Raw genomic sequence first — 13,954 nt, 5'->3', positions numbered from 1 at the left:
ACCACCTTAGGTGTATGTGGCTGGCACCTTAGCCACTTGAGCCACAGGTGCTGAGCCCTATTTCAGGTTTTATGTTTGATTCTTTAAACTATATTTGTTAAAAGGAAGCATTTTGCCTGATTCATTTGTGACATTTTTGCAATTAACATAAAATTCCAGGTACGATGAACAATTTAATTTTGTTTTTCAGCTAAAATTTGCATCTGAAATTTTGAAGAAATTAAACAACTAAATTGTTTCCTTCTTGTTCTATAAACACTGCTGTGATTAGCATTTTACAAGGCAACTTGTCTTTCTGATTTTTCCTGATAAATTAAAAGAAGTGAAATTTTTAGGTAAAAGGATTTTTGAAGATTACTAACATATTACCAAACTGATTTTAAGACTTCCTCTAACATTGGAACTAGTGCAATAGTTTGCTTTAAACTGCATTTCTTTATTGTGGGTGAAAAGTTTTTCATATGTGTATTATCCATCATTATTTCTTTTTCTGTGTATTGGTCACTCATGTCGCTTTCCCTTTGTGCTATAATTACTTCATTAGCTATTCAGTTTTCTTCCTTAGAACTCATAATATTCACTTTTGCTTGTGCTATAACGTATTGTAGTTGTTTGCAACATATCTCCCTAATTTATTTACAGCTTCCTAAGGACCAACTCCATGCCTTATGTCTTACATAGCACTATATAGGCAATAGGTAACTGATAAATATCAAATAAAAATTCAGCAAGTTATTGAAATTATAAACTAAGAGTACAGTGATGGTGCATCTCAAAGAACATTAAGTACTACAACTTACTAAAGATGAAAGTACTTATATAACGTGGCTAGCAAAGCAGACTATATTCCTCTTTCCAAACATTTATTAAAACAAACTTGTAAAAAAGACTATTAAACTTAACATATCTTGGCTTGAATCAGAACTGTGTGGACAGACCACACTTTACCAAGCTTTGCAAAACTCTAAATCATGTTTTATATCAGAACAATAACAATATTTTCATGATCTTTATTTCATTCACCTTCTTCATGTTCCCTCCAAGAGCGGGATAAGGAGGTTTGTTGACATGGCTCCAGTTGACTGGGACTCGGATCATTTCATAGAGCTGAAAGATCACTAAAGCATCTGCAAGGTCACTAAAACAGGAAGGAAAAGTGGATAAAGGGGGAGTAAATGTTGGTATTACCTAATTTTATTAAGTGCATTGGAGATGAACTTATGTCTTTAAAAACAAAGTCATTTAGGCTCAGCGCCTGTAGCTCAGCAGCTAGGGCACTAGCCATATACTCTGGAGCTGGTGGGTTCAAATCCAGCCCGGGCCTGCTAAACAACAATAACAACTACAACCAAAAAATAGTGGGGCATTGTGGCAGGCATCTGTAGTGCCAGCTACTTAGAAGGTTGAGGCAAGAGAATCGCTTAAGCCCAAGAGTTTGAGGTTATTGTGAGCTAGACGCCACAGCACTACCCAGCGTGACACCTTGAGACTCTGTCTCAAAAAAAAAAAGTCATTTAATACTTAAAGAATGACAATTTCTATATCAAATATCAATTTGACACAGAACTTCCAATCTAAGAATCTGTCCAAAGTTTTTTCATAATTATTTATAAATTTGTATATATGTGCAGGAACATTCACTGACACAGTATTTATAAATTTGGAAACAAATGCCTGGCAGTAGGGGACTACTGAATAAACTATCCATACCCTGAACTCCTAGGCCCCCATTAGACATACTAAGATAGAGTATATGCACTGATATGAAAAGCTTTGCAAGACATACAAAGTTTATTCATTATATATTTACAGACAGTCTCACTCTGTGCCCTGGGTACACTGCAGTGGCATCATAGCCCACAGCAACCTCAAACTCTTGGGCTCTTTCCTCAGCCTCCCAAGTAGCTACAACTACGAGTGAGTACCACAACACCTGATTAATTTTTCTATTCATAGTGGAGACCAGGGTCCCAATTTTTGCTCAAGTTTATCTTGAACTCTTGAGCTCAAGTGAGCCACTGGCCTTGGCCTCCCAGAATGATAGGATGATGGGTATAAGCTACCATGCCCAGCCCACATATTAAGTTTTTAAAAGTGGCCCAAAACTTTATACAGTTTGATGTCATTTATTTTTTAAAAAACTTAGAATCTAATTATTTATTTGCCTATATGTACTAATGAGTGTTAATAGCAATTACCTCTGGGCAGGAAAAATGGAGAATGAGAAGGCTATGGGAGAAATTGTGATGCTTTATTTTATTCTACATATTTACATCTTTCCTGAAAGTTGTACAGTGGGAAGGAGTTCATGTATTACTTATATGATTTTTAAATATTTAAAAAAAAATAATTAAAAGAAAATCACAACAGCTACACAGTAGGCAGCTGTTCATGTTCAATAATGAGAGTTAAAAGGAGGGATGTATGATCACATACGAGTCCTCGAAGTGAAAATACTATTTGGATTCAGAAAAGTATGTTTGGAGAAGTTTCAAGTATGTCTGTATAGTCCGTTTCCAACTCTGTATGCTAAGGACACAGCAATAGGACTTTATCTTTTAAATCGCTAGCTCTGTGATTTTTTTTTTTTTTGCAGTTTTGACCAGGGCTGGGTTTGAACCTGCCACCTCTGGCATATGGGGCCAATATCCTACTCCTTTGAGCCACAGGCGCCACCCCTTCTGTTTTTTGTTTTTGTTTTTGTTTTTAGCTCTGTGATGTATTAAGAGGCTTTTCTCCTCCCATAGGAGGAGTTACCCGTTGAGTTATATTTTGTTAAGGTTCATATTAAAGTTACTTTGCACTCTCTGACCACACACCATACAGCAGAGAAGAATGCCAGGCCCAGTGCTGAGTGAAGGAGGGAGAAAGCCTAAAGTGAAGGTACTTAAGGTCTGATATCTGTAAACACACAGAACATTCTATATAAAAAAAATACCATCACTAAAGTCTTTGTATAGGTTCTGGAATCATCTATTTCATAATTTTTTTCTTTTGTACTTTAAATGAATTCATTGTTATTCCTATGTAGTGTGGTATTGCTATTCATGTTTGCAAATAGGAAAACTAAGGCCCAGAGAGTTGAATATTTCCAGAGACTTCTAGAACCAACTAGTCACAGAAAAACTCTAGGACTATTATTAGTTCTTAAAATATATTTAGTAACTTGTTTAATGAAGAAAATTTTCAATGAAAATAAATATACTACATTATTCTGGTTCAGTAATTATTTGGTGTGCTGTGGTACCCTGGTATTCCATGATAGGATCTTAGGTGTGCCATGAAAACTTTTAAAGATCAAAAGAAGTTCAAAGCACCATAAGTATATTCTTTCTTTACACTATTTTTTTGATCAACATAATTTAAGTGTGCCACAGAAGTTTAATTCTAGGTTCAAATGCCATGAGATAAAAAAGGTTGAAAAACACTGTTTTAGTTGCTTTAGTATGGGCTGGGTACACCATAGGTGGGAAGCAAAAAGCATTATGGGCGGGCTTAGAATATGACCCAGACACAAATTCATGCACATGTGGTTCTACTGCAAACTAGGTATCTGGCTTTTGTTTTTCTATATCCAATGGTTCTCTTCAAGGTTGTGTTGTTTTTGAGAATTTTCTGAAAATAATAATAATTTTTTTCTTGGGAAAAGGACATGTGCCTGGAAGTCCTGTGCTAGCATGTCAAGGTATACATAACTATAATCAGATATCTTTAACTAAAAGATTGCTCAATTTATGAGATAGTTATTAAGACTATCAACAAATCTTAATCTATTTTAAAATTAAACTTATAGAAGAAATGCAAGTTTTTGGTTTTTTTTTAAATTTTTTTAGAGACAGAGTCTCTCTCTGTCACCCTTGGTAGAGTGCTGTGGCATCACAGCCTACAGCAACCTCTAGCTCTTTAGCTTAGGTGATTCTCTTGTCTCAGCCTCCTGAGTAGCTGGGACTACAGGTGCCCGCCACAACACCTGGCTATTTTTTTGTTGTTGCAGTTTGACCAGGGTAGGGTTTGAACCTGTCACCCTTGGTATATGGGGCCAGCGCCCAATCCACTGAGCCACCGGTGCTGCCAAATACAAAGTATTTATTGTTAAAAAAAAAATTTAAACCATATTTAAATTTAGAAATAAAAGTCACATGACTGTTCTCCACTTATGTACCTCTCCATATTTTCTTTAAAAATTCATATACAAATATCTACACACTCAATTTTTAAACAAAATGAGATTATTCTTTTCTATTATATATTATATTCTTTCACATTAATTCATAAAGACCAATTCCTTCCAATATTTGAGTTTTCACAGCCCTGCTACTTTAATAGAAGCTCCATTCTAACTGATGTTCAGCTCTTCCCACTTTGGAATTTACACATTATTCAAGAGCTTTATAAATATGGGTCTATCATATCAAAGCCAGTTACCTAATAAGGCAAAACTGGTTTTAATTTGATGAATATCTTGAGTATACAATGAGCAGAAACTGCCTTGTTATAAAACCTCTGCCAGTGAACTTGGCCTTTTGTGACATTAATCTTGAGTTCATATTTAAATAAGAATTTAGTTAATTTTCTTCAAGGAGTTTCTTTGAAATTTAAATTATTAATAGATTTAGTTAATTAGATCTTTTTCAAAAAAATTTTAAAACTAGCTGAAATTGAGTTCTTTTGCATTTTTTTCAAGGCATGCTGGTAGATTGTATCATAGAAAAGACAGATTTCCACCCATCCATATGTATTGTTAGCACTAGTAGACAACCTAGGAAATGATTTAGTAAAATATTTTTCTTAGCCCTACCAATGTTAATAATGTGTTATTTTTAAACAAGAAGGAATGAAATAAATAATGATAATTACTGAGGGAAAACAAGTTATTTAAATTAGAAAAAGTATACACAAAATTAAGGGATAATTGAGGTTTTTGGCAAAAATGAAAAAGTGACTTATAATGACAAATACTGATGTAATAATCAAGCATTAACAGTTATTCTAAAATAACAGTTTAAATAATTTATTTAAAACTGAAATAATTTATTTTCATGATCATATCTATAAGAGTAAGGATTCTCTTTACTGACTTATTTATATATCACCAAAAAATTATAACTATTATCATGTTCTTATATTTTTAAGTAATAGCTTTCTTTTAAAATCCATTGTTACCAGTTTCCAGCATTCTGAAACTCTGAAACTCTTTTGATTTGAGAAAATGTTCTCATGCAAAACTTTAGGTTGCTTGAAACTAAGCAATCTGAAACTTGAACTTGAAAAGTTGGACCCTGACATAAAAACTGAAACAAAATATTTACCTGTATAAATGATTAATATATGGGTTGACCCCCAAGGAATTCATCCAGTTCCGAAATGTCCTCTCTTCCTTACTCTCTCCTAGAGTAGACACAGATAGAGACTGATGATTCAGGATAAAAGCAATCATAAGCTATTATATATGTTAAGCCGTTCTGGCAGGTACAAACTGGACATACGTACTTTGCCATGGTTCTTTAGATACTACAATTTGTTTAGGAAAAAAAAAATCTTCTGCTGACAAAGTCCCTTCTTTCCCACTGTCTAGGAAGTCTTCATTTGCTCAAATCTCTCCTTCTAGTTTCACTTATTCTATGTCTGAACTACTAGTGAGTTACACACAAGTTTCTCTGTCTAGAAACCTAACAGATAAGCTTATGTGGTCAATTATGAATAGATGCAAAAGGGATTGGCTAGACATTAATAAACATAATCTTTTAGCAGTCAGGGTAACATTAGCACATTAAACATAAATAGAAAAGCTCTACCTCTTTCCCCCATGTAGTGTTTCGAAATTAGCATGGATTATGTTTTTACACAGGAAAGTTTCTGGCACACAAATCTATCATTTAAGTTATACCAAACAATGAAGTTGAGAGAGGCTTATAGGTAATAGAAAGACAGGCAATGAGGGCAATGTAACTATTTGACAGGCTTACTGAGTTATTTTAGATTGTCTCTACTGAAAATATATAGGAAGAGAGTGCTAAGAGAAAAACACATTTCATCATAGTAAGTTCCTGGACCTCAAAGATCATCTCTGGGAGATAACTCTGCAGACACTAGTATTTCACCTATGAATACCCTACCTTCCTGAGTAGTCCCTGTGTAGCAGTGCTTAAACCATCTGTAAGGAAAATGGGTTGTGGTGGGGATGTAAGTTCTCCTGCCACATCTGCCTTCTAGTCATCTCTTGTTTGCAAATAGTCCTAGTCTATAACTTATCACCAGAATCCTGAAAAACTGAAATATTTATACCTTTCATCACTTCTAAGTCACAAGCAAGTTCAGGTCAGTCTCTAGACTTTGGCCCATGTGATAGACAATTAGGCATATAAATAAATCTATGACCATCTGAGCTCTAGGGGGGCCCATTGCTATAGACCTATTCTTACAGTCATCTTCATACTAAGTGCCAGAGATAGTATAAACCTGCAAACCTAGAATGGGAACCACAACCTTGTCAGTTCTAAAAGGATTCTGTTATTTATGTCAACTGTTCTGGAAATAAAGTGCTCACAGTATTTTCATGTAGTTTTCAATGCCATTACCTAATGACTTTCCAGAATCAGCTTTAATTCTTGCTCTATTAAATGATATAGCCATACAATTTGCTTAAATGTTATTCTTTCTTATGTGCATCAAAAATAATTGATCAGTCTGTTCTGTCTGCCTGCCACACCACTATAAAATCTACATGAGAATCTTTTTGAAAAGAACGAAGTTAAAACTAAATACTTCTACAATCCATGTCTGCCTTGTTCATAGGAGTTATTAAACGGGTGGAAATTAAATCTGTGAACTCTCCCCAAGGTGACATAATTATAAGCATACTATGAGTAACAGATTGATGCATATGACTTAGGTTTGCCTTTTAATTATTTCTCTATTACTATCTGTTATAATGCTGTCCATATAACTTTTTCTAGTTATTGGGGAATTTTTACATTATTTCCAGCTAGGAAAATCCAAATTATGTCTTAAAATTATGAAGATTGATTATCACAATGGCTTTTTAATTAAAATATCCAAATTCTGTTGAACTTAAGATACAGTGAATAATATTTAAAAAAAATAAACTTGCATTTTGAGTTCTAAAACTATCTTCACAGGTTTATATTTATTCCTATTGTTCTCAGCTAATTATATAATATTTTAATTTGTGATGCATAGAAATTAAAACAGGTTTTATAAGTGAGCATTTATTTAATATCATTTCAAGATGTCTTGGTAAATAAATGCTCAAAGCTAGAAGCACTATGCATTTTTGCGAGAGCCATGGTAAAGCATTACAAAAACATATGTATTCCAGATTGGAAGATGTTGTTTAGATTACAGACAACTACAGCAATCTTAGAAGTAAAATCTTAACTGCTGATATACAAGATATAACTATAAAACATTCATTTGCAGGGTCAAACTGACATCCACAAATGATAAAAGTTTCGATGAAAATAACAAACATATTAGAGGTAGGCTAAGAGGAGATAAAAAAGAACTAACATATTTAGCACTTGAATGTTCTGTGATGTTTTAAGCACTTTCCTCCTCCTAACCATTAATAAACACATACTGTAGTTTAAACCCCTTCATTTATGATCACATTTAACTTGCTCTGTAACTCTTCAAAATAAGTATTAATAGTCCTGTTCTATACATGAGAAAAATCAAGGTTCACAGAAGTTACTCAGATATTGTGGAACTATGATTTGAACAAAGTCTTTGTAATTCTGTAGCCTATGTACTTTGTCATCATAAATGAATTCTGAGATGCCCACATATTTGGCTCAGTTTGATATAAAGGTATAATATATCTAATTGGGGTAAAGATAAAATTCTCTGCCAATGAGGACATACTAATATATAAATTTGGATATATATTATCCATAAGCTTCAAGCTTCAAATTTCATAAAGATACATAAAAACACAAATTATAGTGGAAAATATTCCAATGACAGTCCAAGTCAAATACATTTTTTTGGCAGATGTATCAGGATATACATATGTTCTAAATAAAGATGATTGATAAATATTTCCCACATTATCTTCTTAACAGATATAATAAATACTAATGGAAATATTTAGCAACCCTGTTCACACTGAAAAATTCCAAAAGCATGCTGAACACTAGCAAAAGAATTCAAACATGACAAATAGGAGAGCGAGCAAGTTGGAAAAGATATCTAGCAAGAATTCAGTGACTATAAAAAGCAGATCATTTTTAATATGCCACTCTAAACAATGCCTTCTACTAACACAGAGGGATTTTGAAATTTTCCAGACTGATAAAAATTTAGCAGTCTTCCTTTTTGCTTAATCTTTTTTCAAGTTCTAATCTCTCTCCCTAAATTTCTCCTTGCTGAAAAATCTACATTTTTCTCTTTTCCTGCTTAGCTACACATCTACATAGAGAATACAGTCTATTTTACTGAAACTTCAGGAAGAGTAAATGTAATTAATCATATTCTTTAAAGAATATATCTATTCATACTGAAACTTCATTAATCACAAAACTGTAATTATGAAAGGACAAGACACTGGAATTCTGATTGTGGCAGTCAAAGAGAAAAAAAATCATGAAACTTATTTTCTCATTCTGTCTCACTGGGGAGGAAGAGGGTAAGGGTGGGTTACGTGAGAGAATGAACACTGGAACCCTAATTTCTCCCTACCAGGAGGATTCCCTACTTTCTCCAAATCAGGGCAACTAAAGAGAAAATTTGGGGATTAGCTTCTTCTGACAACTATCTCTCCCTCCAACAGATGCCATTACTGCTGCCACTGTTTTTACTTTTAGTTCTAAAATTAATGTAGATGTTGGTATGCATGTGGGTAAGGGTATGACAAGGGAAGAACGTAAGAAAGGCTGGGAAATAAAGATAAGGAGAAAGAACCAGATTATTACTAATGTTTTTGTCATGATGTTATTGTGTAAGTTTATAGTGTAAGCGTCAATGACATTCAGTAAATGTAACATAGCTAAATGATACAAAATAATCTGTTGTGGAACCCAAATGAACTCTTTCAAAGGTTTCTTTTGATAAAAGTTTTATCACAGGAAAGGAATAAAGAGTGCATCAAATCATGAAGTACAAATGTCAAAACTGATTTCTACTGTGTTTACAATACCCCATCATTATAGAAGGCAAATTAGGTAGAGATTTTACATAATCAAAGCCTTGCTCTGCTATTCTAATTAAGGTCCATTTGTGTTTCTTGTTTGTAGTCATTCATTCTATGGGCATATTAAGACAGAAATAACACAGCATGAACAATGCAAAAAATGAAATATCAACCAAGATGGAAAGAATAAGTGGTATTAATAAAAAGAACATTCAGAATGAATATATTTATAGAGTATAGAAAAGTACTAAATACAGTACCTACATTAGGAGGGGTCAAATCTGCATTTCACGAAGCAAAATAGGAAAGTATTATATATTATGAGACAGATAATGATAGACGACACACAAGACAAGTAATGAATACTGTAATTTTTTTCATGTACACGAAAAACACTAAAAAGAGAATAATACTCAAGTCAAACTGGAGCTTTCGAAGAAGAAAAAAGTGACAAATTAATTTTTCCAGTAGACAATTCATTGTCCATATTGATGGTATTGTTATCATTTTCAATAATATTTTAAATTACCTGATAGTTTTCACTAACTTCTTATGAAGAAATAACAGATAAGCTTTACTCCAGCATTCTCTTTGAACTGAAAACAACAACCACTTTTTAAAAATGCACATGCCTAGACACACTAAATTGCACCTCCCACCACAATCCCCTACCTCTGACAAATGAAGTAGGACAATACCATAAGTATAGTAAGTCAATTAAAAGTAAAAAGACATACCTTCCAATAAATTCATATCGATGTCATTATTATCAGGCTTGTGTAGGCATGGGTACGTGTTAAACAGATTAGCTACAAAAGCTAAATTAAGTTTAGGATTCCCTGAAACCACATCTGCAGGAGTAACAAACTGTCTGCAGCCCAGTTTATCTGCTTCTTGAAGCATGAATCCAGCACGCTTCAGGTCATTTTTCTCCTAAACAATAAAATGAAACAAAAGTGGTCAATATTGAATTTCTTTTTTTTTCAGTGTCCGTATTTCAAAAATTTATTTACTTCAAATTGCGCATAATGGAGTAAAAACTTAAGTTGAAAAAGTACCTGTTGTAAGGATATTAGTTCAAATATATACACATGGATTCTTGGCAGACTAATACAAATAATATAGAGCCGAATCTTTTAAAATATAACTATGGAAAATAAGGAGGGAAACCTTAAAATATCACAACAAATTTACAGAAATATTACAAACCATAAGAAAATATTTCAAACACAGTAATTTCATGTTTTTTTTTTTATCTGAACAAAATGGAAAGTTGGGATTGAACAAAAGCTATTATAAGTTACCAACAATGTCAACTTTCATGGCCATTTTTGCTTTTAACAGTAAGTTTAAAAAAATTAGTACAATCTAAAACCTTTGCCCTTTTCAACAAGACCACAGAGATGGTTTGCCAGTACTTATTCTATTTTTTTCTTTTGCACAATTTTTAAACAATTAAAATGACCAAATTTGAATAATTTTTCCCCAAATTTCAGCTCTACAATCAAAATTGAGCAGAAGCCTCTCCTTGAAAAATATTGGCAAATTCTCAGCTTATAAACAATGGACATTTTGATTGCCATGTTTATCTCAATAAACCCTGTACAGAAAGTTGCTTGCAAATATTAAAACATTTTTTCGTCACTTGGAGACTAGCTCTAAATATTATTGGTAAAGACTTTTGCAAACTTTCTGCAAAGCTCCTACGGTACCATTAAAACTTTTAAAAAGTTTAGCATAGCTTTCTTTCCTCCAGATCTATACAAGGTCCATTCCCCCCTCTCTCTCCAACCTACCCCTGATTTATTCTGTACAAAAATAGTCCCCCCAAAAGAAGTCCAGGATCTCTCTCATAAAAGTTTTCTTGCCAGCCTGGCAGGTTTTGTGTGAATGTGGATGTAGTTGGTGTTCTCCTTTGCAGCTGTCACTTGCCGTGGGTGAGGGGATTCTTTTCTTTTCTTTTTAAGCATACAGGGTTTTTCTCCATGCTGTTTCTTACTCTTTTTTGCACTCCTCCCATTTCCCTCTTTTTCTTGGAGAATCTCTCCCTCTTCCAGTTTGCTATCTGGCCCTAACATGTTCGAGATGGACAGTGTGCCATTAATGGCCGTGCCAGGCACCAGTCCTCTCTGGTAGTGCTGAGATAGGTGAAGTCCACAGGGGCGGCAGGTTCCGGTACCTCAGTGCCAGGGAAGTACATGCTGATCTTGTCCTGGAGGTTCCAGAACAGGCAGGGAGCCCTGGAGTGGGAGGAAGAGCTGGAGGATTGAAGCTGGCCTCTGACTTGACCATTGAACCCCTTGGAGCCAAGAGCCATGCCAGGGGTGCCCTGCTGTGAATAGGATGTGCTATGGGTAGATGAGTCTAGGATTTGCATAGGTCTGTAAACTGGTCATAGAGATGTATTGCAGTGCACTCACTTCATAGTGGTACATGGACTACATCTGCACCAGGCCGTGCACTTGAGGCGCAGGTGCCGCAAATAGCCCAGCTGGTCCTGTGCATCATGCTGTAGCTGCCATTGCTCCAGCCATTCACGTGCATGTAACTTTTCATGTAGTGATTCATGCCTGCGCCCAGGCCATCGTCCACTCACCATGCTGCTGCTGCTGAGCACTATTGAATTTTTGATTGGTGTAATTTTTTATTATTAAAATATTTAAGGGCAATTACCTTTTGGCAAATAATTATACTTCAAAATAATATCAGAATGTTCAGGAATTCCAAATTACCCTCCCCATTTCTTTTAAATCAAAACGAACAAGTCTGTGAGTTTTCTTGCTGGAATCACAGTTATAACTCACCCTCATTGCTGAAATACTCAACAAAATTCAAATGTTGTATCAATAAACTCCTACTAGTGAAATTATAGGTAACTTGTTCAATACCAGATAATAGAGCACCCTATATATAGATTAACAAACTTAACTTGTCTCACCCATTCTGCACTGAGTGATAGTTCTAGTAAACTCTTTCCTCAATGAAAACCAAGTTGGGATACATCTAAAAAAAATTGTTTAAATCACGAGGAACTATACCTTTCATAATTGCAAAACCCTAGAAACAAGAGAGTAAATGAATGAATTGGTATATTCACACAATGATATACAATAATGTGGGTGACTAGTATAAAGTTAAAAAACAAGTACTGGAAATTTAAGTACATGATAACTAAAGTTAAAAAGTAAGATAAAAAATTTAACTTTTTAAAGAAAACGTGGATAAAGGGAAACCATATGAAAAGAAAAGCAATAGAACAATGAACACAAGATTGAAGATGATGGCTATCACCTTGGGTTGAGGCAAAGATGAATAAAGGAGAACTGCACAGTTAAATGTAAATTAACATCAAGGTCATAGTTTTCTTGTTGAATTGAGGGTCCACACCTCTATGAGGGGTGTGGCTTATTACAACTTCAACTTCAAAAGAAACAACCACAAGCACATATTAAAAACAAAAGGAGGGGGCATGCATGGATCCATGATGAGAGTATATCATGATCAAGGATTATGACTTAATTCTGTGTACCACAGTTGCGAAAAAGTAAAAATGCAAATGAAATCATAGAAAATGATAGATTCAATATTACTAAACAACTATAAAAAGTTGCCAAGGTAGATATCAGCATATCACAATATGTGGACCTTGTTTAAATCTTAATTCAACTACACTATGAAAAGGAAATTTTATGCTTATGAAGCAATTGAAAATGTGAACATTGACTACATATTTTGACAATATTATTTATTGTTAATATTTTAAGTATAAAGTATTGTTTTATACTAAAGAGTTCATTTTTTTAGAAATACATATTGAATTTTTTTTTTTTTTAGAGACAATCTCACTTTCTCATCCTCACCACCCTTGGTAGAGTGTTGTGGCATCATAGCTCAGAGCAACCTCCAGCTCTTGGGCTTAGGTGATTCTCTTGCCTCAGCCTCTGTAGTAGCTAGGACTACTAGTGCTGGCCACAATGGCCAGCCATTCATATTGAAATATTTTATCAATGAAGTGGAATGATGTCTAGGATTTGCTTCAAAATAAAACAGGAGGAGGGAAATAAGTAGGGAATAAATGAAATGAGGTTGACAATGAATTGACAGATGTTGAAACTGGAGGATGAGACCATGGTAGTTTAGTATATTATGTCTATTCACTTTTGAATATATTTAAAATCTTCCCTAAGTTCTTAATTGTTTGACTTAAAATAATTTGCAAACCTTACATAATTTTGCAATAAGTTTCTGAGCTATTTCAATATAATATTGTTATATAATTAGTAACATTTAGATAGAACATCCCTAATATTTACAACTTAGGCTGAAAGAATGAGATTCCCAAAATGTGTTTGGTGTGTCAGGATCTGTACCAGACTTTCCTATACCATAAATACTAGGAATTTCCATCTTTTGTGTATTTCCAGATGTAAGCTAGTAAAATGGATAATCAGTTGCTTAGCAATCTAATAACAGCTTGTTGCTCCCTTTCATGGTGCACATTGACAGTCACAAAAGAATCTGTTGAGTTCCAATTTTATTTCACCAGAGAAACATGAATGTAGGATTCCACAAATACTCAAGGTCATAATTCTGCAATTCTCTTTCTTCAGTCATGATACCCAGATGGCTTAACAAGGAGACTTGGAACCTGGGGTATGAAAAAACTTCTGGAGACCAAAAAGCCAAGCTTTAATAAAGGATTGAGGGCTCCACTAGGGAATGCTGCTTGTAGAGAAGTGAGCTACAAATTTGACAGTAGTCACTAGTCAAATTCATAGAATCAGAAAGTATAATGGTGGTTAC

At 34.1% G+C, this 13,954-nt stretch overlaps 1 protein-coding gene and 1 pseudogene across 1 annotated transcript in view; both read right to left on the bottom strand.

Moving 5' to 3' along the window:
* PLS1 (plastin 1) overlaps positions 1 to 13,954 on the bottom strand; it is a 47,419-nt gene that overhangs the window by 12,617 nt on the left and 20,848 nt on the right. The window contains exons 8-10 of the mRNA XM_012804928.2: positions 9,889 to 10,084; positions 5,310 to 5,388; positions 1,024 to 1,138 (exon numbers count right to left, since the gene is read on the bottom strand). Coding sequence (XP_012660382.1) covers positions 1,024 to 1,138; positions 5,310 to 5,388; positions 9,889 to 10,084 — 390 coding nt within the window. The remainder of the gene's footprint in view (positions 1 to 1,023; positions 1,139 to 5,309; positions 5,389 to 9,888; positions 10,085 to 13,954) is intronic.
* Positions 10,953 to 12,093, bottom strand: LOC105886946 (annotated as a pseudogene).

Source organism: Otolemur garnettii, unplaced genomic scaffold, assembly GCF_000181295.1.
Source record: "Otolemur garnettii isolate 467f Iridium unplaced genomic scaffold, OtoGar3 scaffold00032, whole genome shotgun sequence".
Lineage (NCBI taxonomy): Eukaryota > Metazoa > Chordata > Mammalia > Primates > Galagidae > Otolemur > Otolemur garnettii.
The sequence above is the reverse complement of the archived record's forward strand: the minus strand, read 5'-3'. Positions and strand labels throughout refer to the sequence as shown.